Here is a 22,738-nt window from a genome sequence, read left to right as displayed (position 1 = left end):
AGGAATGCCCTGGCCACTTAGCAAGCCTGGAGTTAGTTTACACTAATGAGCTACCTTTTGCTCTTCAGCTTCCTCCTACTGTATAGCCTGATGTGTTTTGCTGCGTGAGTGTGCCGTAGGCTTGTCTCCCAGTCTTGATCAGGTGTCTCATCTTTACACCTCTCTCACAACTCCTATCAGAGTTTGTTTCTAATGGAAGAGGTTCATATGATAAAGAAAAAACCAGCCAATCCTCACACCGCGATAGAGGTGAAAAATGCTACCTTGGCTTGGGACTTCTCCCACGCCAGCGTCCAGAGCTCACCAAAGTTGACCCCCAAAGTGAAAAAAGACAAGAAAGTTACCAAGGGCAAGAAAGAGAAAATGAAGCTGCAGAATGAAGGACAGCAAGCTGTGCTGGCAGAGCAGAAGGGCCATCTTCTAGTGGACAATGATGACCATCCTAGCCCTGAAGAGGAGAACAAAATCATCCACCTGGCTAACCTTCGGCTTCAGAGGACCCTCTACAACATTGATTTAGAGATAGAAAAGGTAAGAGAAGAAAGGAAATCTGAGCTTTCAAAAGGCCTCATTTTTCAGCTGTCCCTTGGAATACAGAGCTGTGTTTTTTCCTGAAATGGAGCGTATTGCTTTTGTGCATTCCTGTAATATCCATGGCAACTGCAGTATCCAGGATGCAGTGTCTGATCTCGCTGTAAACAGCTGTGCCATTTTAGCAGGCTAGATCTTTGCAAACAGCCTGTGAAACAACTGCAGGTTGTGTAGCTTTCACATCTAACTGATGGGTTTGCTGTTTGCAGCTCTCAGTACAGTATATGAGCCATTTTGCTTAAAGAATCAGCAGGGCAACCAGGGGATCAGTGAGGTATTGGTGGATGGTGTATTCCTGCAGCTGTTTGATAATTTTGCAGGGCTTCAGCTATATTCTGAGTGAACGTCTGAGGTGATTAGGTGTTCTAATGGAGCATAATGGTGCTTTTCACTGAAGAATATGTAATTTTCTTCCCTGAGAACTTTTATTCAGTAGAAGGACACAGATTTTCAATAATTTAGAAGCAGTTGGAGACCTTGCTCTAAGATGGGTAAAAGCATATAAAATGTCAAAGAAAAAAACATTGAACTTAATACATGACATCTTCTACAAATACAAAAGTTTTTTGCAGGCTGGCAGTTGGATGGTGTAGCGATGGGATCCGTGCATTTATCAAGATATTTATGGTTAAATTGTCTCCTCTAGTCATATGAGTCGAAGGGGTAGTTTAAATTCTTTTAAATTATAAAAACCCAATATTTTAAACTTTTGAGAAGGTTGCATGTAGTTTAAAAAATAGGTTGAAAAAGGAGTACAAAGTTACTTGAATAAGCAAAGACCAGTTTACTATCAGAAGTTTGTAAACAAGGGGAGGCCAGCCATGTGTTCCACAAGTAGCTAGATATACCCTTTTTGTCCGCTTTACCTTTTTTTACAAATGGAACAAAAAAAGTTTTGATGAATTCATTGTTAGTTGGGTAATAACCCATCATTTTATTGCAGGGAAGTGCTTCAAAGTGACTGGATTCTAGCACTTTCTTATTACCTGTTCCTTTGCAAACTGCATATCACAGGCAAGGAGTTTTACTGGACACACATGTCCTAAATTCTGCTTTTCTTTCAGTCTTTCCCTCCTTATAGCATTCCTTATCACTCTCAAAAGCATCTTGGGGCATTCTGTTCAGGCAGGCCTTGGTGCATTTGGCTGAGTGCATCATTCTCTGGGCCTGTATCAGGCCCAGTCAAAGGGAAGCTGATCTTGACATACATTCATTTTGACCTGTGGAGTTGATTCAGTTTTAGTCCATTGTGGGCTAGTATTCACTCTTTATTATTTGAGAGTTAAAATATTGACTGTATTCCTTTCTTCTGTCTGTTACATCTCTTTTCAGACGTCACTAATGTCACACTGTCCCCTCTGAGGTATTAAAGGTAGTCCAAATTCTGAAAGGAGTGGAGAATGTAAGAAATGAGTACCATATTTTTTTTTTCTGTCTAGGGAAAACTTGTTGGAATTTGTGGCAGTGTGGGGAGTGGAAAAACTTCACTTATCTCAGCAATTTTAGGACAGGTGAGGAATTGTTTTGACTACTTCTGCTCTTCTCTTTTGTATCTCCTGTTTTACTTATTTGTACTCTGTAGAAGGAAGTCTGTTCTAAGCATGGAATAGCATAATTTCATAGTTTATCTTTGATTTCAGATGACCCTGTTGGAGGGTAGCATTGCAGTAAGTGGAACATTTGCATATGTGGCCCAGCAGGCCTGGATTCTCAATGCTACACTTCGGGACAACATTCTTTTTGGCAAAGAATATGATGAAGAAAGGTTTGTCAGAACTGTTTGCTGTTTTTCTTGAAAGCCTGGTAATTCTTTGCCCAAGTGTGGGAAAATTGAGTGCAGAGTACACTGCAGTTAAAGCCTCCATATTGTTTCAGAGTCTGTCTTTAAGACTCCTTTAAGTCTCGTTTAAAAGCCTGCCTTTCTTGCACCTGGTCACAGTGGCTGGTGGTGGTCAGTGTCTGTCATTGCTCATTTGCAATGAGGGCAACAAACTCCTCGTGCTGGAGTACTGTCTGACCTCTGTTTTTAGCAGCTGCTGCGGAGCAGTGCTGAAGTGGCATTTGCTCTTGCTGTCCCGGCCTCGCCCTCTTGAAACACAACAACTGCTGTTTGCAATGTGCTGGCACCTTCCATGGTCCTCCCTCAGAGGGGCCTTCCCTCTGGCCTGTGCTAGCTATCCCTGGAAAAAAATTGCCTCCTTACCTTCACAATCCTTCAGAAAGAGGTAATTAATTATTATCCTCAGTTTCCTCCTGGGAATCCAAGGCAGATCATTTGTTTTTTGGCTGCTGGAATGTCTGCTGTTAATGTAGAAAGTGAGATGATGCTGTACTAGCTAGATAATTGGGGGAAAAAACCCCAATGTTCTTACTACTTACCTAATTGTTCTTTAGATACAATACGGTGTTGAATGGTTGCTGTCTAAGGCCTGACCTAGCCATCCTTCCAAACGGGGACCTGACAGAGGTATAAATTTTGCTTGTAGTAAACTAATGAGTAGAGGAAGAAAAGTGTAGTTTTGGTTTGGCACACTAGACTGGAGCGAGGGGAACATCGTCTGGTATGCACATAAGCCAAGCTGTCAAATGCGCCTTCTTGAGCTTATCAATGCAGGCCCTGGGGTATTGAGGGTTGTGCCATGTTTTTAACTCATATCTTGACAGTTTGGGAGTGTTTAATTCTGTTGTGAATTTATCTGCCTTAACAGGACCTATTTGAACTTGATTTTAAAAAGTTAAGAAAAAGCATGGCTATGTTAATACAAAAAAAGTACTGCCTTATCTTCAAGCATGTTAACCTTGAGTTTGAACATACAACATATTTCACAAAAAAGTGGACACCTAAACTGTAGAATAGATATATGTATTAAAACAATATATAATATTATGGTTGTGTATGTGTGTATAGATATAAATATTGTGGTCTGCTTCATTCTGGTTACCTCTTGAGCTCTGAATATGTGTGTTGCCTGGTGCTGTAGAAATAAAATAACGGGTATGTGTCTGTACAGATTGGTGAACGAGGGGCTAACCTGAGTGGAGGACAGCGTCAGAGAATCAGTCTGGCTCGAGCCCTGTACAGTGACAGGAGCATTTACATCCTTGATGATCCCCTTAGTGCCTTAGACGCTCATGTTGGAAATCACATTTTTAACAGTGCAATAAGGAAGCACCTGAAGTCAAAGACTGTCCTTTTCATCACTCATCAGCTTCAGGTACTGCATCTCTCATACTTACTTTCTTGAAGTGATGTTCAGTCAGTTGCCTTCATACTGGAACTTTCTGTGCTCTGACCTGTTACAGCACAACCCTGTCCATCTGTAGAATGCATGGTTTATGTTTACAGATATGCCTCGTGCACAGTCTGATTCTTTATTTGATACCAGTGCTGTTTGGTGTGCAATCAGGACTGGTAACACTTGGCTAAAGAAAATTCACCAGAGAAATAAATACCTTGTTCAAAACCTCTTTTGCTAACTTGCTATAAAGCCAGTTCACCAAATCATAAACCACTTTGTTTTGGCGTCAGTAAATCAGAATTGATGTATTCTGAGATTTTTTTTGCCATCTTCTGTGCATAGAAATATTAATAGTTAATTTATCAGTATTTGCAGTGTTTAAGTATCCTGAATTTTGTCTTCCATAACAGATTGTTTTTGGTAGAACAAGAAAATTTTCATTTGTGTAGAGTGAGAGTAATCCTGTTGCTCTAGTCAATGCAGGACCTGTAAAATCAGGTATCTGTTACATGGGAAGAGGTGGGCTGTGTGCAAATATCTGTAAATTACTGAAAAGGATTGTGTGGATGTGTGTCCGATTATCTGACGCAATAGAGACTTGCTCTTACTGCCACTTTCTCCAGTATCTTGTTGATTGTGATGAAGTGATCTTCATGAAAGAAGGCTGCATTACTGAGCGAGGAAGTCATGAGGAACTGATGAATTTAAATGGGGACTATGCAACTATTTTTAATAGCCTACAGCTGGGAGAAACACCACATATTGAGGTATTTGTTTATTTTAAAGTGCTCTGAATGTTGACTTTTCTGATGAGATGAACCAAATGGCATAGTTGGAAGACTAGAAAATGGCTTCACATGTTCATGCTTTGATCTGACCTATAGATTTCCTGTAGAATAATCTGTGCTTTGTTAGCACTTTGGCTTTGCAGTCCTAGTTTGTGTTTAGGGAATGCGTAGTAGAGAGGACTCTCCCAATGAGCTCATGAGTTAAAAGTGAATGTAATGAATCGTCTCCTCTGGTGATGCTCAGAGCAGGAATTTTGTCTCTTTTATTGTACACACCACTTCTTAATTTACCTCCAAATTAGCACAGATCTGGACCAACCTTTGTCTGAAAAAATTCTTATTGTTTCCTTACTGCTTTTTCACATAGGGTGTGACTGAGGCACAGCAAAAGTGACACAACTTGTCAAAAGTTAGATGTGACGGTATTTTGTAAATGTAACTGAAAATGTTTTGTTTTGGGGTCTTTTGAGAATACTTCTGTTATGAAAAAATGGCTATAAGTGCAAAATTGGATTTATGCTCTAGTATTTCAGTGGATAAAATTTAAATCTAAAAAATAACAAGAACCATTCAGTAGGACATGCATTTAAATTCTCAGCAATGTAATTATTTTAATTTAATTTAATTAATTTAGAGCTTTCCCGAGTGAAGTACTAGGGTGGTATTTTGGGGAAAAAAGGCCTCTTAATAAAACAATTATTTTTACAAGGGACAGGGGTATTGTATCTTTCTCTTAGTAGTACGGGTGTTATTCCTCTACCATGTACACTCATAGTGTCACTGATTCTGGAAATTAACCTTGCACACTACCAGTACAAGTTGGTAGCAGTTCAGGTTAACAGAAGAGGAGAATTTAATCCCCCGGAGTCAGCAGTCATCCGTAATAACAGTGAAGTTAATATCTTCCTTGATATGAACGCGAAGCTATTGAAAGCCTTTGTCCTTAGGAGGCAGCTTATAAAAAGTTTGGGTTCAGATATGAAAATGTCAAAACAAATTACTCCAGTACGTTTAGTGTCATTGTTTTCCTGCAGATTAATATAAAGAAGAACACAAGCAGTTCACTGAAAAGACCCCAGGATAAAAGTACCAAAACAGGGTCTGTGAAGAAGGAGAAAGTTGTAAAGAAGGAAGAGGGTAACTATGTAATCGGATTTCTGGCTGTAATTATTTTATACACCAATCAGCTCAAAACATTTGCTTTCTAAGTGTATTATGAATGTACCTCTCAGGTTTTGAAAGCTATCTCAAATCCTGGTCACTCAGTGTGGTTGATAGGATACAGGCAGTGGGCAAAAAACATTCCTTAATTAATTAAATGTGGGTGCCTGCACAGTGTTTTTAAGTTTGATCAGGCTGATGTTGGTCAGATGCCGTCGGCACAAAGGAGCCTGTAGTACTGTGTCTCTCACACCACCTCTCCCTCCTGTCCTAAGAGGGCAATGTGTATAGCTTGGTAGTCACGGAGTCCTAGGCAGGACATGACATTTATGTGTGAAGAATTGGAAGACCTGACCTCTGCCTTGTGGTTCTCTCTGTTTAATGTTAGCTTTGAACTGCTGAAGGGTTTAAAAAGCAATAGTGAGGCTGATACCAGCCTAGCGTTTCAGTCTGTGCTGATTATGCTTTTTCAGACGTACCATGATGTGAATGATTCTGCAGAGGAAATATGACTTTTTGAAAAACTGTTTGAACCATTGAGTTCTATGTATTAAGCAATGTCTGTTTCTGGAAGTACTCTGTAGAGTTTGAAAATTACTGTAGTTTCGTGTATGTTCAAACTTACAGAAGTTTCACAGAACAGCTTTCTTTTCCTCACTCTCTCCTCTTGTTTCACAGGCCAGTTGGTCCAGTTGGAAGAGAAAGGCAAAGGCTCTGTCCCCTGGTCTGTTTATGGTGTCTACATTCAGGCAGCTGGAGGCCCCTTTGCATTCCTCATCATCATGGCACTGTTTGTGCTGAATGTGGGCAGTACAGCTTTTAGCAACTGGTGGCTGAGTTTCTGGATCAAGCAAGGCAGTGGAGTAAGATAAATAGCTTTTCTGCTCTTTTGTGTTTAATGGGCAGGGGGATTGCTCTCCTAAACTAATCCCAAGCAGTCCTATGAGACCAAATGCTGTTTCCTAATTTAAGCAAGTTATAAGGCTTTCCCCAGGAGGTGACCTCATTAGAGTTCATCTCCAAGAATAAGGGAGCTCCACTAGTAAGAAAGATACAATAGCTCATGTGGTTTTATATCACCCTCTTGTTCCTTGACTTGGTTAGTCTAAGAAAAGGAAGTCAAAATGTGAAAGGGGACAACAAGCTGCAGGAAGAATTACTAATTTTAATGCTGATTTTTGTTTAAACATGACCTTACATCTAACAGGATAATCTTGTTAAAGTATATGGCTTTAAGTCGACTGACTTTTGGGAGTTGCTTTAAAGACTGTGGTGACCTGGGATGGTTTGGGACTTTTCCCACTACAGGGGTTTGATTGAAAATCTTATTGTGTTTGAAGATTCCAATATAATGGCAAAATTTTTTTGGGTGGCAGGGGGAGCAGACTACTAACCTCAGAGAAGAAATAATGAAGTGCAAATTCCCAATATTAAAATAAGCAATGAGGTCCTTAAACATACTTAGAGATGAAAAAAAATAAGACAGTAAAGAGTTTACTGCATATTGGCAGAAAATAACAACTGTGTTTGATAAGACAATGTACAACCTGTCCAAGGTGAATATTGCTGTGTAACAGGAGTGGTGGTATGCAAATACCTGGTATGGTTCAGAAGAATGCAAGAAATGATAAGCATGAAATGAGAGATTAGGAATCAAATGAAGTAGGTATTGTGATATTATTTTCAAAGGTATTGTAGGAAAAAGGCCAAGTGCTACAAATCTGCAAGACAAGTGTCTCTGCTAGGGATAACTTTCTAAAGTATTCAAAGGTCATTTAAGTACTTTAAAGAAGAAAAATATGGTGGGAGGGGACAGAGAACAATTAAATTCTACCACGTGTAACATGTACATGCTTAATCCTTTTCTTTACTAACTATTCACTGAATCCTCAAATTTTCTGCAGAACACCACTGTGACTTTGGGAAATGATACTGTCATAAGCAACAGTATGAAAGATAACCCTCACATGCATTATTATGCTGGCATCTATGCGCTGTCTATGGCAGTGATGTTGATTCTGAAAGCTGTTCGTGGCGTTGTCTTTGTAAAGGTATGTGCCTATGCTGTGTTTTTCTTATCCTCCCAACCCTGCCCTACTGCTGCATATTGTTGTCACTGTGGTTCTTTTGGTCACCTTCTGAGAAAGATTTTGAATGAGAGTAAGTCAGGTCATGGATTGGGATGTTTCTGTAAGTCATCTCTTGGGGCTGCACCATGCTTTCTGTTAAACTTCTGCCCGAATTAATAGCTTCCTTCCACTGTCTGGAAGCACAGAATGCCAGAAAAAAACCCTTATGGTTGGAGAGAGAAAATGAGCAGAATGTTTTGGTCCCCAGGAGAGGGAGTGTGACAGGAAGGCAAACATCCTTTCATAATACTGTGATGTTTTCTGCATTGTCAGGGAACTCTCAGAGCATCCTCAAGGCTCCATGATGAACTCTTCCGACGCATTCTGCGTAGCCCTATGAAGTTCTTTGACACCACACCTACTGGGCGGATTCTCAACAGGTTTTCCAAAGACATGGATGAAGGTATCCCTCACTGTACACACTATAAATCCCACATTCAGACCTTCAGGTTACCTCCTTAATACTCTGCAGTCTCTTGCTGTTGGGGTGATTGTACCCTATATCCATTGCCAAATGGGTACTTGTAATAGACAAAGCAGGAATTGGGACATAGCTGGTTGTTATTCTAGAAGGTCTGTCTGTTCACTTATAAAGAAGAAAATGTGCTTTTGTGCCAACAGACTGCACATGGACTCTGGCAGTCTCTTAGCATTTAATGCAGGGGGAACCTAGAGTTTCAGGGTGAAGCTGATGTGCTTTAAAGGTGGTAATTAGGTCAGAGCTGCATCAGGGCTGTTTCTGCAAATGGGAATAATTGGAAAGACTACTACCATCTCAGAAGAGAAGAGCACCCCTAATGAAAATGTACATTTTTAATTTGAATAAGCTATGAGAAATCACTGTCCTTGCCAATGATGTACAGCTGGACTGAATTGCTTTAGATAGGTTGTTTTAGCTTTTGTACTCAGGGTCTCCCTCTTTTCCCTTCCATCTTTTCCAGTTGATGTTCGTTTGCCATTTCAAGCAGAAATGTTCATCCAGAATGTCATCCTTGTGTTCTTCTGTGTGGGGGTGATTTCAGGGGTTTTTCCCTGGTTCCTGGTGGCAGTGGGGCCCCTCATTGTCCTGTTCACAGTTCTGCATGTTGTGTCTAGGTAAGTGCATCAGCTGCTTTAACTAAAAGTAGAGATACTTTGATCTATTATTTAAGGACATAGGGTTCTTCAAGTATTGTTTTAGTGGTTGGCATATGATGGTTGTATATATCACTTAAAATTGCTTCTCTGCTTCCAGAGTCTTCATTCGAGAGCTCAAGCGTCTGGACAACATCACACAGTCTCCATTCCTGTCTCACATTACGTCTAGCATACAGGGTCTCTCCACAATCCATGCCTACCACAAAGGGCAAGAATTTCTGCACAGGTCAGTCTAGATATACATCTGAGAGTGGTGGAGCACAAAGCAGGATGCAACAGGTTTACATTCAGAAAGATTTATTAATGGGATTTGTAGCTGATTGCATACATAGGCTCTAAGAGTGAAAGTTACTTTTTTGGGGGGAAAAAATGGGGGAGAACAAGAAAGAGAAGGGAAGGGGAAAACTACCCAGTAGCCAACTGAGAGGAACAGCGATGGGGTCCCAGATGAATGCCCTCCTCTGGGGTTCTCTGCAGTGCAGCAGTTGGCAATGATAATGGTGAGGACAACTTTTTGTCCACACTTTTTTCCTAGTAGTATATACTTTTCATCAGGTCCTGCTCATACTTTCTATTGGTTGTTTCTCCTCAGTGTGCGTATTGATGAGCTGTTTGTCTCTGTGCACATTTATAATTGGATAGCTTTTATCAAGTATTGAAGTGACTGTTATCCACCTTGTTGTACACTGTGCTTGGTTTTAGTATAAACTAAAATCTGCAAAACAAGTGTTAGTGAAGGAAAGTGGGACATTTCTCATGTGAGTGGTAATTGCTTCCCATGAGAACCTGCCATAACAATATCAGTGTTTTGCAGGTGCAAGGTTATGAGATCAACAGTGTGGGAGCGCAGGGAAAATTGGCACAGAAGCTCTGGGAAGACACTGCTACACTAGCTTAGATGAAAGGTTGCAGCGGTGCAAGTAGCAGTCCCTTAGCATTGTTGGTGATAGAGCAGTAAGGCACTGCACACACTGTGCAGCAGTGATTGGTGTAAAATTGAGTTGTACAATCAGAAAATCTAGTCGCTGCCTTTGTGAAAAGTCTCTGCAGTGTCTCCCCTTAAATATACTTTCTCAGCTCCACACAGTCAGGATTTAAATTTAATGGCTATTGATGGGTTTTAATTAGTGTCCCCAATCCTATAAAAACTTACTGTAACTTTACTTTTACATTTGTGTATAAAATTACATACTCTGTGCATATTCTGAAGCACTGCTACTCTTACCCTCGGAGTGATTTGTAGCCATCGAGCACCCTCTGGAGGGCCTTGCATAGGTGAAGTTGTGGTGGAAGTGCATGTAACATCCCTGAATTTTGATACGCTCCCCCACCCCGTCCCCCAGTATAATTCACTGTTGTACACAGAAACTTGGTAATTTGACTTCTGAGAGCTTGAGCTAAGTAGATATCTGACATGATTTGGGAAAGTTTGTAAACCCCACTTTTGTGGCCAAGTTTGAGACTGTGTCAATGACAGACTAGTCTTCCCACCCTGAATTCTGATACTAGAACAGGGATTTAAGTAGCTCTGCTATTTCTAGAGTATCAGGCTCATGGAGGTCTACTAACCTCTCCTGTATTTGTTTCAGGTATCAGGAGCTCCTAGACGACAATCAGGCACCATTTTACCTGTTCAGCTGTGCAATGCGCTGGCTGGCTGTGCGGCTGGACATTATCAGCATTGCTCTTATCACAACCACTGGCCTTATGATTGTCTTAATGCATGGCCAGATTCCTCCCGCCTATGCTGGGCTGGCTATCTCATATGCTGTGCAGGTGAGTATCTCCACCTATTCTAATATTTAATCTCTCATTAAATGTAGTTATTGCTAATAAGCAAAATAAACACCATTGAAAACTTCCCTTGATGCACTAAAACAGAAGGAGATAATATTTATTACCCATTCTGGTAGTGGAGGGGAAAGCAATTCGGAGGCAGGACCTTTTGCTAGCAGTCAAAAGACAAATTATGAGGAGCTAGGTGCTTACAGCTATTGTTTTGGGGAGCTGTCTCTGTTTAAATCATGAGGTAGAAACCATTTGATGATGTTCATATGATGCCTATTGCAATTTTCCTGGATATTTCCAGAAATTGGATTGACAGTACAACAGACATCTGCGAAACTGATGCCTTAATGTATTGCCCGCAGGATGTTTTCACGGCAAATAGCATCCAGGGTTGCAGCTGTGCGGGTTAAACAGACATCAGGGCTATTGAAGCTGTTGTTTGGCCTTTTCTGCCTCCTGGTGGTAGTAAGGTGAAATTACAAAATTCAGTTAATATTTAAAGCTGTTCTTGGGAAACCTTTCTAAACCACTGGCTTTCCGAGTGATTAATAAATTATGGATTAACTCTTAACTAAAATTAACATGCCTTGGGCACCTTAGCTATATGGTGCCCAATGCCAATAGTACTTGTATCAAATATCCATGTGATTTGTCTCTTAATCATAAATTACAGCTCTCTAAACCTGTCCTCTTCTCCTATCGCTCCAGTTAACAGGGTTATTCCAGTTTACGGTCAGACTTGCTTCAGAAACAGAAGCTCGCTTCACCTCAGTGGAGAGGATTGATCACTATATCAAGGTAGGACAATAATACCTCTAACTGCCTGGTATAAAATTCCTTCTTGCTTCTTATGCTGCTGGCATAAGAGAAGGTCAGCCATTATCTGCTGCAGTACAGAATGGATGTTTCTGGTCTTGTAAACACATTAGTGCATGTGCTGTAATACTGCAGAGTGCTTTAGGAAGCACATATATAAGCATTGGCAGGATGAATAGCACACAAGCTGGTAGGTAACTGAGCTTACAGGCATCGCTGGCCTGGCATTGCTGAAGTTACATGAGGATATTGAAGGTTTGCTGACTCAGCAAAGAGTGGAGTGTGCACAAGGAGTAGCTGGGAATTCAATAGAGTATTTTACAGTAGAAGGATGGTGTTCTGGCATCCTTCATGCCAAACTTAATGGAACTCCTTTATTTAAACATAGATGACTGTTACTTTATCTACATGTAATTCCACTTTGTCCTAATAAGTTTTCTTCTTTTTCCACGCCTATCTTACATAACATATCTCTAAATGTCTAAAAAGTCAAGGAATTGCTCTCATGGCAAACACGAGGAATGTGCTAGGCTCAATGTGAGAAATATTGCCAGGCTTAGCAAGCTGCTCTGGTTATCTGTAACCATTTATAACTATGATTTGTGTATGCGGAACTGGGTGTAGGTCAGGGGGGAAACTGTAGCCGGGAGAAAGCCTTCTACTGGGTCTGGTCTTTGAAGTGAAAGGTTTTATTTACTTAACACATAATACACATTCCCTCTGAACTTTGGAGGGAAATATGTACCTATCTGATAAATCTAGGCTAAGCAGTAGTTTATATTTGTAGAAACTTTTTTAGCCTGTGGATTTAATACTGAAGAGAAAAAAAAAAAAAACCAAACCTGGCCACTCCCCCGGTTAAATAAATCCTCTTGCGGCAGTTAAGTAGAAAAAGTCTGTGTATGGAAGACTTGTTGCCCACACGAGCTGAGAACTGTGTGCCGAATACTGCCTGGTATCTCTCACGGGGCTGAGAGGGGTTTATCACTGTCAGGCCTTCAATTGTAGGCTGTTGTTATTTTGTTTTGTTTTAAAGTTATTGTCTATCATTTGATATCACTGTTAAGCAACCCTTTCTGGGATTTTTCTTATTTGGATTTCTAGGCAGACATTTTATTATGAAACTGTAAAACTGGTTTGAATCTGAAGTGAAGGGGTGGGTGAGCCGTGAAGCACCATGCGGGTTCTGTGTCTTACCAAGTCCCAGCCTTGGCTTCTTTCTGTTTGAGCCCCAAGGCTGCTGTTAGGAGCACCAAGCTCAAAGAATTGGATTACTATTGTAACAAATCGCTGTTTTTCTCAAACCCTTGGGGTACAATTAATCTGCCTCTAACTAGATGTTGCAGATGTAGTCCGTGGGGGATCTCTCTATAGTCAGTGTAGGAAATGGCCATCTCCAGAGTGCAATTTATTACCCATTTGAAGTGTTCATATTAGAATGAGAAAAATCACACTCCTGAAATGCTATCTGCTTTGTAGTGACTGTGAAGGAGTTGATGAGGACTGGTTCAGACGGAGATTTTTACTTTGTATGTGTTTTAAAGTTATGTGAGGTGAATCCGACAATAGGATTTCTTCCATTCTTTGAGGCTGCTTGTGCCACATATGGGAAAGTGACCTTGGATTCATTCTACACATGCTATAAAGGCACGTGTTTGGCTTTCAGAGGTTCTGCTTTTCTGTTTAATCTGTGAACTGCTTAATGAGGGACCTGTTAAGGGGCAGAGTGAAATAGTGAAAGTGAGCAAGCTGGAAGGGGCCTGACTGATTTAATAGAACAGGAGAATGAGGAAGAGGATGGAGAGGGTAGTATTTGTACACTGTGTCATGTGGGTGTTCTGCGTCAGAATCAGCAGAGGTGACCCTGGCGTGGCACAGCAAATGAGACATAGAAACACAGCCAACTTGGCATCCAGAAGTGTCCAGTCTTCGGAGTTCCACAAAACTCAATAGAATTGTGCTCATAAATAATAGGCCTAAAATACATTTTGAATTCCACTGATGAAGAACATTGTTGTGTAGAAGGACCAATGCAATTATTGAGGCAACAGGAGGGGAACAGCAGTGTGGTCAATGTAACACAGCAAAGTTCTGAACCACTGGGCCTGCATCGCGCTGCACAGCTCATTGTAAAACTGCCGTAAATTGATACGTAAGCTGCAACTGATAATTTTCCTTTCTGGTGTTTTGTTTACTGAAAACTGAACTTCTGTTTTTGTTTTAAAGACGCTTTCCCTGGAAGCTCCAGCTCGAATTAAGAATAAAGCTCCTCCTCTGGACTGGCCACAGGAAGGTGAAGTTGTTTTTGAAAATGCAGAGATGCGGTACCGAGAGAACCTCCCTCTAGTACTTAAAAAAGTGTCCTTTACCATCAAACCGAAGGAAAAGATTGGCATTGTGGGAAGGACAGGCTCAGGTAAGGAAAAACACTAAGCAGAATTAAATTGCTATCTTTACAGAATGGAATGGAATAGAGTGGGGCAGTCGTATTGGTTCTCTTCTGGCTTCTCTGTGTCTGAATAAATTGTTAATTGCACAGGAGAGGTCCAGCAGTCTGTGAGTGGTGGAGTCTGTTCATATGCATATGTAAGCAGGATCCCTGTAAACAATAACGAAAACAAGTTTTCATTTAAAGTAGAGAGAGATCCTACAGTGCCTGAGCCAGTACGCTCACAACGGTTAACACCCCCAGCCCCTTATCAGCACAGAGTGCCACCTACAACACACTGATTGCAGCTTATTTGTCTTAAAAGTTTTTTGTACAGATGCTGCAGCTAGCTTTGGCTCTAAGCTGTCTCAGAAGTCTGTAATGTGAAGAATCAAACCCCTTGTTTGTGAGGTGACTTCAATCAACTCCAAAATGTAATTTCTAAATAAGCAATGAATATTGCTGTACTGGGTTTATGTGGCAAGGTTCTGATAGTGCGGGTGGGGCGGCACTGCAGGGGTGGCTTCTGTGAGAAGAGATTAGGGGCTGAGCCTACAATTGCTGAGAAGTTTAAATGCTGAACCCCAGCATCGTTTGCCAGGACTTTATGGTATTTGAAAACACTTTTTCTTACACATGGACAGCTTTTAAAATACTTTCTCATTTCAAAGCTGTTATGACTCTGTAGAAACACTACTGTTTTTTTTTCTGTCTCATTTTTAGGCAAGTCTTCCCTTGGAATGGCACTCTTTCGTCTTGTTGAACTGTCTGGAGGCTGTATTAAAATTGATGGAGTGAAAATAAATGACATTGGCTTGGCAGATCTCCGCAGCAAACTCTCAATAATTCCTCAGGAACCTGTGCTATTCAGTGGCACTGTGAGGTTAGTGAGACCATGACAAGTGTCATGACTCTGACCCTAGTGTGCTGGGAGCACCTGATTTCCTTGGCAAGGAAATTCTGCCGGTGGAAGGCTAGATAGGAATCATCCATTTGGGTGAATTAGCGCACTGCTGTTTTGCCACTCATTGCTGAATAAAAAATTCTAGTTATGTTTTCTGCTTCCACCTCCAGATCAAACTTGGATCCTTTCAATCAGTACAGTGAGGAACAAATCTGGGATGCTTTGGAAAGAACTCACATGAAGGACTGTGTAAGTATTATATGCCCTATGAGATACGTTTGTGTTTTGGTTTCCAAACCAATGTGTTCTGCTAGTGGCTACTTCAGAGACCTTTAGATAAAGCTTTTTCTTTGCAATTTTTTCCCCTTGTTGTCTATACATTATTAGACTGGAGTGTTTTTTCCTGATTTTATCAAAGTTGATTTTTTTTTTTTTTGAGAACGTGCCCTATTTCAAGTTTGTACTTTTTTAGTATATAGCGTAGCAGAGTGCTGCTTCATCACATGGACTCCTAGGGGGTGTTACAGTATTTCAAGTGATAGTTTTTGATATGTGCCAACAGAGACAGGGAGAGATGGACAGCAAAATGTGACAGATATTTTGGAACATGGGCAAAATCACATTTGCAGGAGGAGCAACTGTTTGTCTTATGCCATGGAGATTAAAAAAGTCTGTGCAATGCTCTAAAATTTTTGCCTCTTCTTTCCCACACAGGTTACCCAGCTGCCTATGAAACTGGATTCAGAAGTGATGGAAAATGGGGATAACTTTTCAGTTGGAGAGAGACAGTTACTGTGCATAGCTAGAGCTCTACTGCGTCGTTGCAAGGTGAGCGTACCCATGAGAGAAATAGCTGGAGATATCAAATTGATGGGATTGAGGAAGCCTTTGTGTTTGTGCCAGATTCATTCTATCCGTCAGAGGAATCCCACCAACAATTATTGTGACCCAGAGAGGTGTAGAACAACTAGGAGGGCATCTGTAGCCAGCTGCTAGCTCCTGCAGGGTCCTGCCATCAGACTTGTATTGCTTGTTAGTGTTAATAAGAGTGTCAGAGTGGCCTAATCATTTATTCAGTGTCCTGCTACTGGTGAGCATCAGAGTCTTTCCTCCTTCTACCTTTTTGTAAATGTCAGCCAAGTGTTTTCCTTCTATGTGGTGCTCCAGTAAAATGTAGTCTCCAAGTGGAATTTGGGACCACGTATGCCAGCGAAGTTAAAGGTTTTGCAGGAATGGAAGACAAATAATTACCATGAGAAAGGACTGAGATTGACCAGTATTCTGTTTTTAATATCCTTTTTTCTTAAACATTGCAAACCATAATATTTTAAGGTTTACTGTGCATCTGTTTTAAAGCCAGACTACTCGGCAGAAGTTACTGCTCTCTCTGCAGGATTTGTACAGAACAAGTCTAGTTCAGCTTTGATAAAACACCACTCCAAATCAGTTGGTGTCTGGGTCTGAGAGGAATAGCAATTCTTTCCAGCATAAAAAAAGCTACTAAGCCTAGTCAGTATTGACTCATTCCAGAAGGAGCTGTCACCACCAAGGATGTGTCAGATTAGTTTACCAGTGAAATTTGTATTTGAGATTTAGCTACTGAATGTAATGAGGCCCAGGGTCAGAACCCAAACATCTCGTGGTGTGACCATAAAATGCAAATGTGATCCATAGGGTGACTTTGTTGAAGGCAATTACATACAGAAAACTGAAAGGGTGCTTGTAAAAGCTACCTTTGTGACCACAGCTCCGTAAGATTGCCGGTTGTGACAACTCTTGGTCATGGCAATTCTGGCTGCTGTACATATTTTTATGTTTGGGGAGGGAAATCGTTCCTCTGGATTACAGCCAGGATTATGTGCTGCTTTCAGATTTTGATCCTGGATGAAGCAACAGCTGCTATGGACACAGAGACAGACCTACTGATTCAGGAGACTATCCGAGAGGCGTTTGCAGACTGCACTATGTTAACAATTGCTCATCGCCTGCATACGGTCCTGGGCTCTGATCGGATCATGGTGCTAACACAAGGACAGGTAAGCAGAAGGGCTTTTGTGGCTGCGGTTCCTCTTGTCCGGTGGTGCCATATGTGCAGGCTGAACTGAAGGAACAGTACTGCAGAGTAGAAAATCCTCTTGTGTTCATTCACATCCTCGGTAATAATACTCCAATTGAATCAATTATTGCCTGACTGGGACAAGATCAAAGAGGGCAACATTTCTGCTACACTCCAAGAAAGTACCACAGAGTAACAGTCTCTTAAAAGTGTTTTTAACGCTCCCTTTGTGGATTAATTCTGAGATGGGTAATAACGTAAGCATCTCTGCTGGGGCTCAGTTCAGTTTCCATTTACTTTCATGAAGCCCTGTGCTATCAAACGGGCATTTGAGAGATACTTTAAATACTTTTCATGGCTCCCACGTGGAAGCCTGAATGGTTAAATCAAATGTATGAACACTTGGGAAGGCTCTTAAAGGTAGAGAAGGTAAAACTCCATAGCATCTGCTCTCTTTGCCAGAGCCACCCCAGGGTGTTCCAGTGTATGAGTTAATTTGAAGCATCCCAGGTTACCGTGCGCATGCCTAAATGTGTGTACTTTCACTGCCTGTTGTCTCATCTAAAGACAAATGCCATGTTTTGGCGACTTTACTACCTTGTCACGAGTGCAAGGGTTGGGAATGCATTTTCTGCTGGATTTTACTGACATACTTTACCTGCTTTCCTTGCTTTTAGGTAGTGGAATTTGACACACCGTCTGCCCTTCTGGCCAACGAGAACTCGCGCTTCTATGCTATGTTTGCTGCTGCGGAGAACAAGGTTGCTGTCAAGGGCTAAAATTCAGGGCGAAGTCACTTTAATTTTGGAGAGCTATACTCCCTGCCTGTGGCAGGCCAGCTGCTCTTCCTCCTCCTTCTCCTCCTTCAAGCAGATTATTGCCTTTTCATTGTTTAATTTTTAGCACAATGTGTCAAGCCAGAGAGTTTTTAAAACTGTGTCAAAAGAATTCTTCATGTTTTTATTATTGTATTTATTCCATAATCATATTACTAAGTTTTTGTTATTAAATGCACTCTACAAATGGCTCAGGGAGCCATAGTTATAAATGTATGAGAGGCCTATAATGAAGCTTTATACATGTAGCTATATCTATACATAATTCTGTATATAGCCTATATTTACAGTGGAAATGTAAGCTGTTTATTTTATATTAAAATAAGCACTGTATTAATAACAGTGCATATTCTTTTCTATCATTTTGTACAGTTTATGGTACCAGAGATCTGGCTTTGTTATCGGACTGTATCAGACACCATTTTGTCTTTTACAGTTGGTCTTTTCTTAGTGCCGGATTTTCTGCGTGTCTGAGTGGAAGTGAAGCTTTGCAATAGTGTCCTTTATTGTCACATCTTTGTTGTCTAGCGCAGGGGAGAAGAGCTCTGTGGTGTAACTCTATTGCACTGTAATTTATCAAAGCTATTTGGAGCATCGCTAATGTTCACCACGGCAGCGGCTGCTGCTTCCCATGATGCTTTTTCAAAGCAGGGGTTTTAGTCATCTCCTGGAGCGGAGAACCACTTCTGGGTCACATTAAAGCCTCGTATTTTCTCAGTGTCCTGATACAGTATTTCTTACTGTGTCAGCAGGGTTTATTTTAACGCAAGCAAGCCCAAGCTCTTCCTGCTTTGCTGATCTAACACAACCAAAAATCTTACTGTTCGTGGAATGATCTGTCACAAATTAACGATAAGGTTCAAATCATGCCCTGTATGCTAGTAGGAAAGCCTCTTCAGAGTTACTTCAGCTGACTGACTGCTTTATCTCGAAGCTGCTAACACCTCCTCAAAGGTTTCGTTTGGCTTTCACTGGCATGGGTAACACTAACTCTTTGTTCTGCTCACTTATACTAAGGTTAAACAACATCAATATTTCCTGTTTCTTTATTGCACACTTCTTAAGGAAATAGTCCCCCACCCCACATCTTCTGGAACTTTAAACAGGTTCCTGTTGATCAGGATGTAACACTGGTGTAGGACATCATTTTCTTACTGTAAAGAGACCTACCTCAGGTTACCAGGTCCTGCGTGGTACGTTGCCGCGATCACTGTACACCATCCCTGTCTGACGGGACCTGTCGCCCGGGTGGGCACGGTTGCTCCTGTAATAGCCGTGACTTATTGAATGGTCAGCGTTGCATGTCTTTGTTAACTTGGACATTTTGTAGCCTTAGCATGTTTGCAAAATGTCTCACTGAGGCAGAAATCTGAAAAGTAAATAAAACTATTTTGGGTTTTGTAAATTTTATTGGCTTAAGTGGTTTGTTTTGGGCACATAAATCACTTCTCACCTTTTTGAGCCCTGGGGGACAATTTTTGCAGGCTGTTTTTTTTTTTTCTTTATTTCTTTTTTCTGTGCACCACAGCCTGATCTTCCTTCAGAGTGGAAATGTTTCTTTAAAAGTACAGTGGGTAATTTTTGTGCCCTCTGGTGTGAGGGTGGCTTGCAGTAAATCTATGTTTGTGTTGAGTAGTGCAGGGAGTAATAATTTATAGTGCAAGTATCCAAGGCAAGCAACGAGAGGGGAGGTCAGATGGAATGCAGAAGATCCTCCTTAGGCTCAGATTTTTTTACTTTACCTGCAAGTGTTCCTGTTTATAATGTGACATGATTGCAAAGTCATGGCAACGAGCATTTCTACCTGCTGCTACCACAGGCAAATCGCAGCATTCACAGAGTTTAGACTGTAGCTTGAAGAGAGCACAAAAAGCATCGTTTGTTGTGGTTGTTCTTTAGCAAGTGTTGTCCCCAGGAGAATGAACTAGCGCAGATCTCGCCCTGCTCGCAGGCTTGGACTCAGGCTTACCGTGTGCCAGCGACTGGCCACTGTTCTGTTCAGTGTCACTCAATTCAAGGAGCAGAGTGTGGCTGTGTGTTGTGGTTAGGAAAGGGAGAGGTAACAGGTGTCTCCAAAGAACACCCAGCTATGTGGGGGGTTCTTTTTTCATCAGAAACTTGACGACAAAAAGAGACTGGGGAGAGGCAGGAGGGAGGTGACAGGCCAAGAGGTAACGCCCTGCTGCTTCCCTAGAAGAGGAGCTGGGTGGATGTGAAGATGAAGGCTGAACACCTTCAGGGGAGAGGTAGAGAACATGAAGTGCCTCTGCCTAAGATGGGGGGTTAAAACAATTCAGTCAGTTGTCAGGAACAACACTGTCAAGGACAGGATTGTCTTGGGCCTTGCAGAACTGAGTTTTCCCCATGAATTTCAGTATTTCTCTTGAAGAAAAAGGGCTCCTGTACCTAGTTCTGAGGTGCTGCTGGGGTCAGAGTGTGGCTTCATTTTGCAGCTAAGGCTGAGCTGATGGCAGTCTGGGCAAAAGGGGAGCCATCCTGATCCTGTCCTCCTTCTTCTTCCAGGCTGGGAGTTCCTTCTACTTGCCCGATGCCAGCACTGGCTCTTGCCTGGTCCAGCAGTGACCCGGTTCAGAAAAATAACTCACAGAAAGTTTTTTTTTGAATGCTGTACAAAGAAGGAGGCAGGAAGGCACAGCTGGAGGGGAGCTGAAGTGGGGCTGCTCTTTTCAGAACGTGCGAACTGTAACGCTAGCGTAGGTATGAGGACACTGCACTCAGGACTCACTGCACAAACCGCTGCTTCCCAGTTACACTCTCCTAAAAAGGTGAAGGCTTTCTTGCTGCTTCAGCGAGCTGAAATAGCTCACCAAGGTGTCAAACAAGGGCCTGCGATGGAGCAGGTGAACAGTCACCTGCAGACAGCAGGGATTAGCACAACCATTTTGTTAAACCTTAGCGCCAGTGTTGTTACTTTGGAATTCAGGAGATAGACTGCCAGAGGGAAACGTTCTTTCTGCTGTGATCCCTTATCTGCTCCATTGGGCACTTGTCTCACAGACAGGACGGAGGTATTGCTTCTCACATGGGTAGCAGTAATTTTTTTTATTGGCTTTTGCCCTGAAGCACAGGAGCAAGCTGAGTCCTGGCCCAGGGCCCTGTCACTGAAGGGGAAGGAAGAAACATCAATATTTACAAATGAGACTGAAATATCTTTGAAGCATTCTACAAGAGGTCGATGATGATGGGAATTTTCAGGAATCGGATCCTGCTTTAGAATTTAGTGTGGTATCCCAGAGAAGACTTCATCCTGTGAGTAGAAGAAGACTGTGGCGTTGGGACAGAGGCTTTCCTTAGAGATCCTACCCAAAGCAGCACGGAGATAACATGTCCTTCTTAGTACATAGCAAAGGCTGTGGCCCGAGTCCAACAGGTGTGCAACTTGAGAGAGATTTGCCTGGGATAATTGGTTTGCTGTGTTACACTGGGGAATTTCAGTTGCATCAGTTTTCTTATGCTGTCCAAATACGGTGAGTGCAGCCCATCCCGATCCATTGTTGTAAGCTTAGAGATTCTTAAGAGAGAATGTTCCTGCTCATCTCGCCTGTCCGATGAGTGGATACATTGCACTCGCTTGGGACTTCAATCAAAACACAGGTAGGATTCTCCTGAAATTACCCAGTGGAGTTAATGTGCGGTTAGATCGGTGTGAGTCCAAAGTCAGGTCTTGAAGTTGTGCTTGTTTGAACCCCTGAGCAGACTTCACCACTACCTGTGGTGGAGATCATCCTGGGTCAGACCCCGAGGGGCTGGGGCTGTGATCTGCGGATTATCCCCTGAGGAAAGCCAGAGGGAGATCAAGCACCTTTGGTACAGTGCTGGGGACAAAGTTTGAGAAGGCACAATTATTTCAAAGGGCAAATGGTATGAGTGAGAGAAGGTATTGTAAGGAAAGGATGAATGCAGAAAATTTGATTTGTAAAAGGAGGATGCAGAGAGAAAAGGTGTCAGGAGAAAAACTTGTGGATAGAAGGGTATTGGGTGAAGACAAAATTGCTTCTTGAAGGTGCTTCAAAGAACATACTGAGAAGATGGAGGGTGGCTGTAACGCCCTCATCAACCAAAGAGCTTTCCTGAATGCTGCCTTGTTATTTTTCACTGCAACTGTAGGGTGTGTTTTACTATATATAAGCAATTGCACAAAGGTTTTCTTTATAGTCCCAGCTTCAGGTCAGTCTAGGACAACACCGTGATTTGTTTTACCCTTGGTTCAGCCGGAGACAGCAGCCACATTGTGCTGGGGCCACAGTTTCTGCCTCGAGTATGATGATAAAGTGGAAACCCAACAGGGAAATGGTGCAGAGGCTCGCTGTGGCTGGCGCAAGGCGTGGGAGGCTTTCAGAATGTACCACTCTGGGTTCATTAAACCTACAACCATGTAATAAATGTTCCCGTGTCATCCCAAAGACGCGCCTGGGAGACTCCTCAGACGGCTGAGGTAGGCAAAGCGTACCAGGGAACGGAACTTGCCGAAGTGTCAATCCACGGGGCAGGGAGAGGTCCTGCAGGCTGCGCGGAGGTCAAACCCCAGCTAACATCCCGCACACCTCCTTCCTTCCAGCTCCCTCCTGCCGCTGGGGAAACAAGCGGTTGTATGATGATAATTTAGTGGTTTCTGTCCTTTCGATTTGGGAAGGCAGCAGCAGATGGGAGGGCTGGAATGCCCGAGCTGGGGTCTGGCAGCTGGAGGGAGGGCTGGAGGCAGGCAGCCGTGGGCAGCCAGCGGGAGAGGGAAGAGATTCCAAAAAGGGGGTGCATGGGGTGCTGGCAGAGGGAGGCTCTCCAGGGTTGGACTGGGAGCTCGCTGTGACTAGGAGCAGGATGGGGGAAGCCAGGATGGACACAGC

At 42.3% G+C, this 22,738-nt stretch overlaps 1 protein-coding gene across 1 annotated transcript in view; it reads left to right on the top strand.

Moving 5' to 3' along the window:
* Window positions 1–19,278, top strand: part of ABCC5 (ATP-binding cassette, sub-family C (CFTR/MRP), member 5) — a 43,990-nt gene extending 24,712 nt beyond the window's left edge. The window contains exons 10-29 of the mRNA XM_010087123.1: window positions 181–531; window positions 2,031–2,102; window positions 2,232–2,356; window positions 2,986–3,058; window positions 3,603–3,806; window positions 4,454–4,597; window positions 5,653–5,755; window positions 6,458–6,642; window positions 7,684–7,830; window positions 8,182–8,311; window positions 8,850–9,003; window positions 9,143–9,271; window positions 10,635–10,821; window positions 11,542–11,631; window positions 13,876–14,065; window positions 14,801–14,960; window positions 15,152–15,230; window positions 15,696–15,809; window positions 16,853–17,017; window positions 17,715–19,278. Of these exons, the coding sequence (XP_010085425.1) occupies window positions 181–531; window positions 2,031–2,102; window positions 2,232–2,356; window positions 2,986–3,058; window positions 3,603–3,806; window positions 4,454–4,597; window positions 5,653–5,755; window positions 6,458–6,642; window positions 7,684–7,830; window positions 8,182–8,311; window positions 8,850–9,003; window positions 9,143–9,271; window positions 10,635–10,821; window positions 11,542–11,631; window positions 13,876–14,065; window positions 14,801–14,960; window positions 15,152–15,230; window positions 15,696–15,809; window positions 16,853–17,017; window positions 17,715–17,816 (2,904 nt within the window). The 3' untranslated portion in view covers window positions 17,817–19,278. The remainder of the gene's footprint in view (window positions 1–180; window positions 532–2,030; window positions 2,103–2,231; window positions 2,357–2,985; window positions 3,059–3,602; window positions 3,807–4,453; window positions 4,598–5,652; window positions 5,756–6,457; window positions 6,643–7,683; window positions 7,831–8,181; window positions 8,312–8,849; window positions 9,004–9,142; window positions 9,272–10,634; window positions 10,822–11,541; window positions 11,632–13,875; window positions 14,066–14,800; window positions 14,961–15,151; window positions 15,231–15,695; window positions 15,810–16,852; window positions 17,018–17,714) is intronic.
* Window positions 19,279–22,738: the final 3,460 nt, after the last annotated feature.

Source organism: Pterocles gutturalis, unplaced genomic scaffold (genome assembly GCF_000699245.1).
Source record: "Pterocles gutturalis isolate BGI_N339 unplaced genomic scaffold, ASM69924v1 scaffold45626, whole genome shotgun sequence".
Classification (NCBI taxonomy): Eukaryota; Metazoa; Chordata; class Aves; order Pterocliformes; family Pteroclidae; genus Pterocles; species Pterocles gutturalis.
Note: the sequence above shows the minus strand (reverse complement) of the source record. Positions and strands in the feature narration are given on the sequence as shown.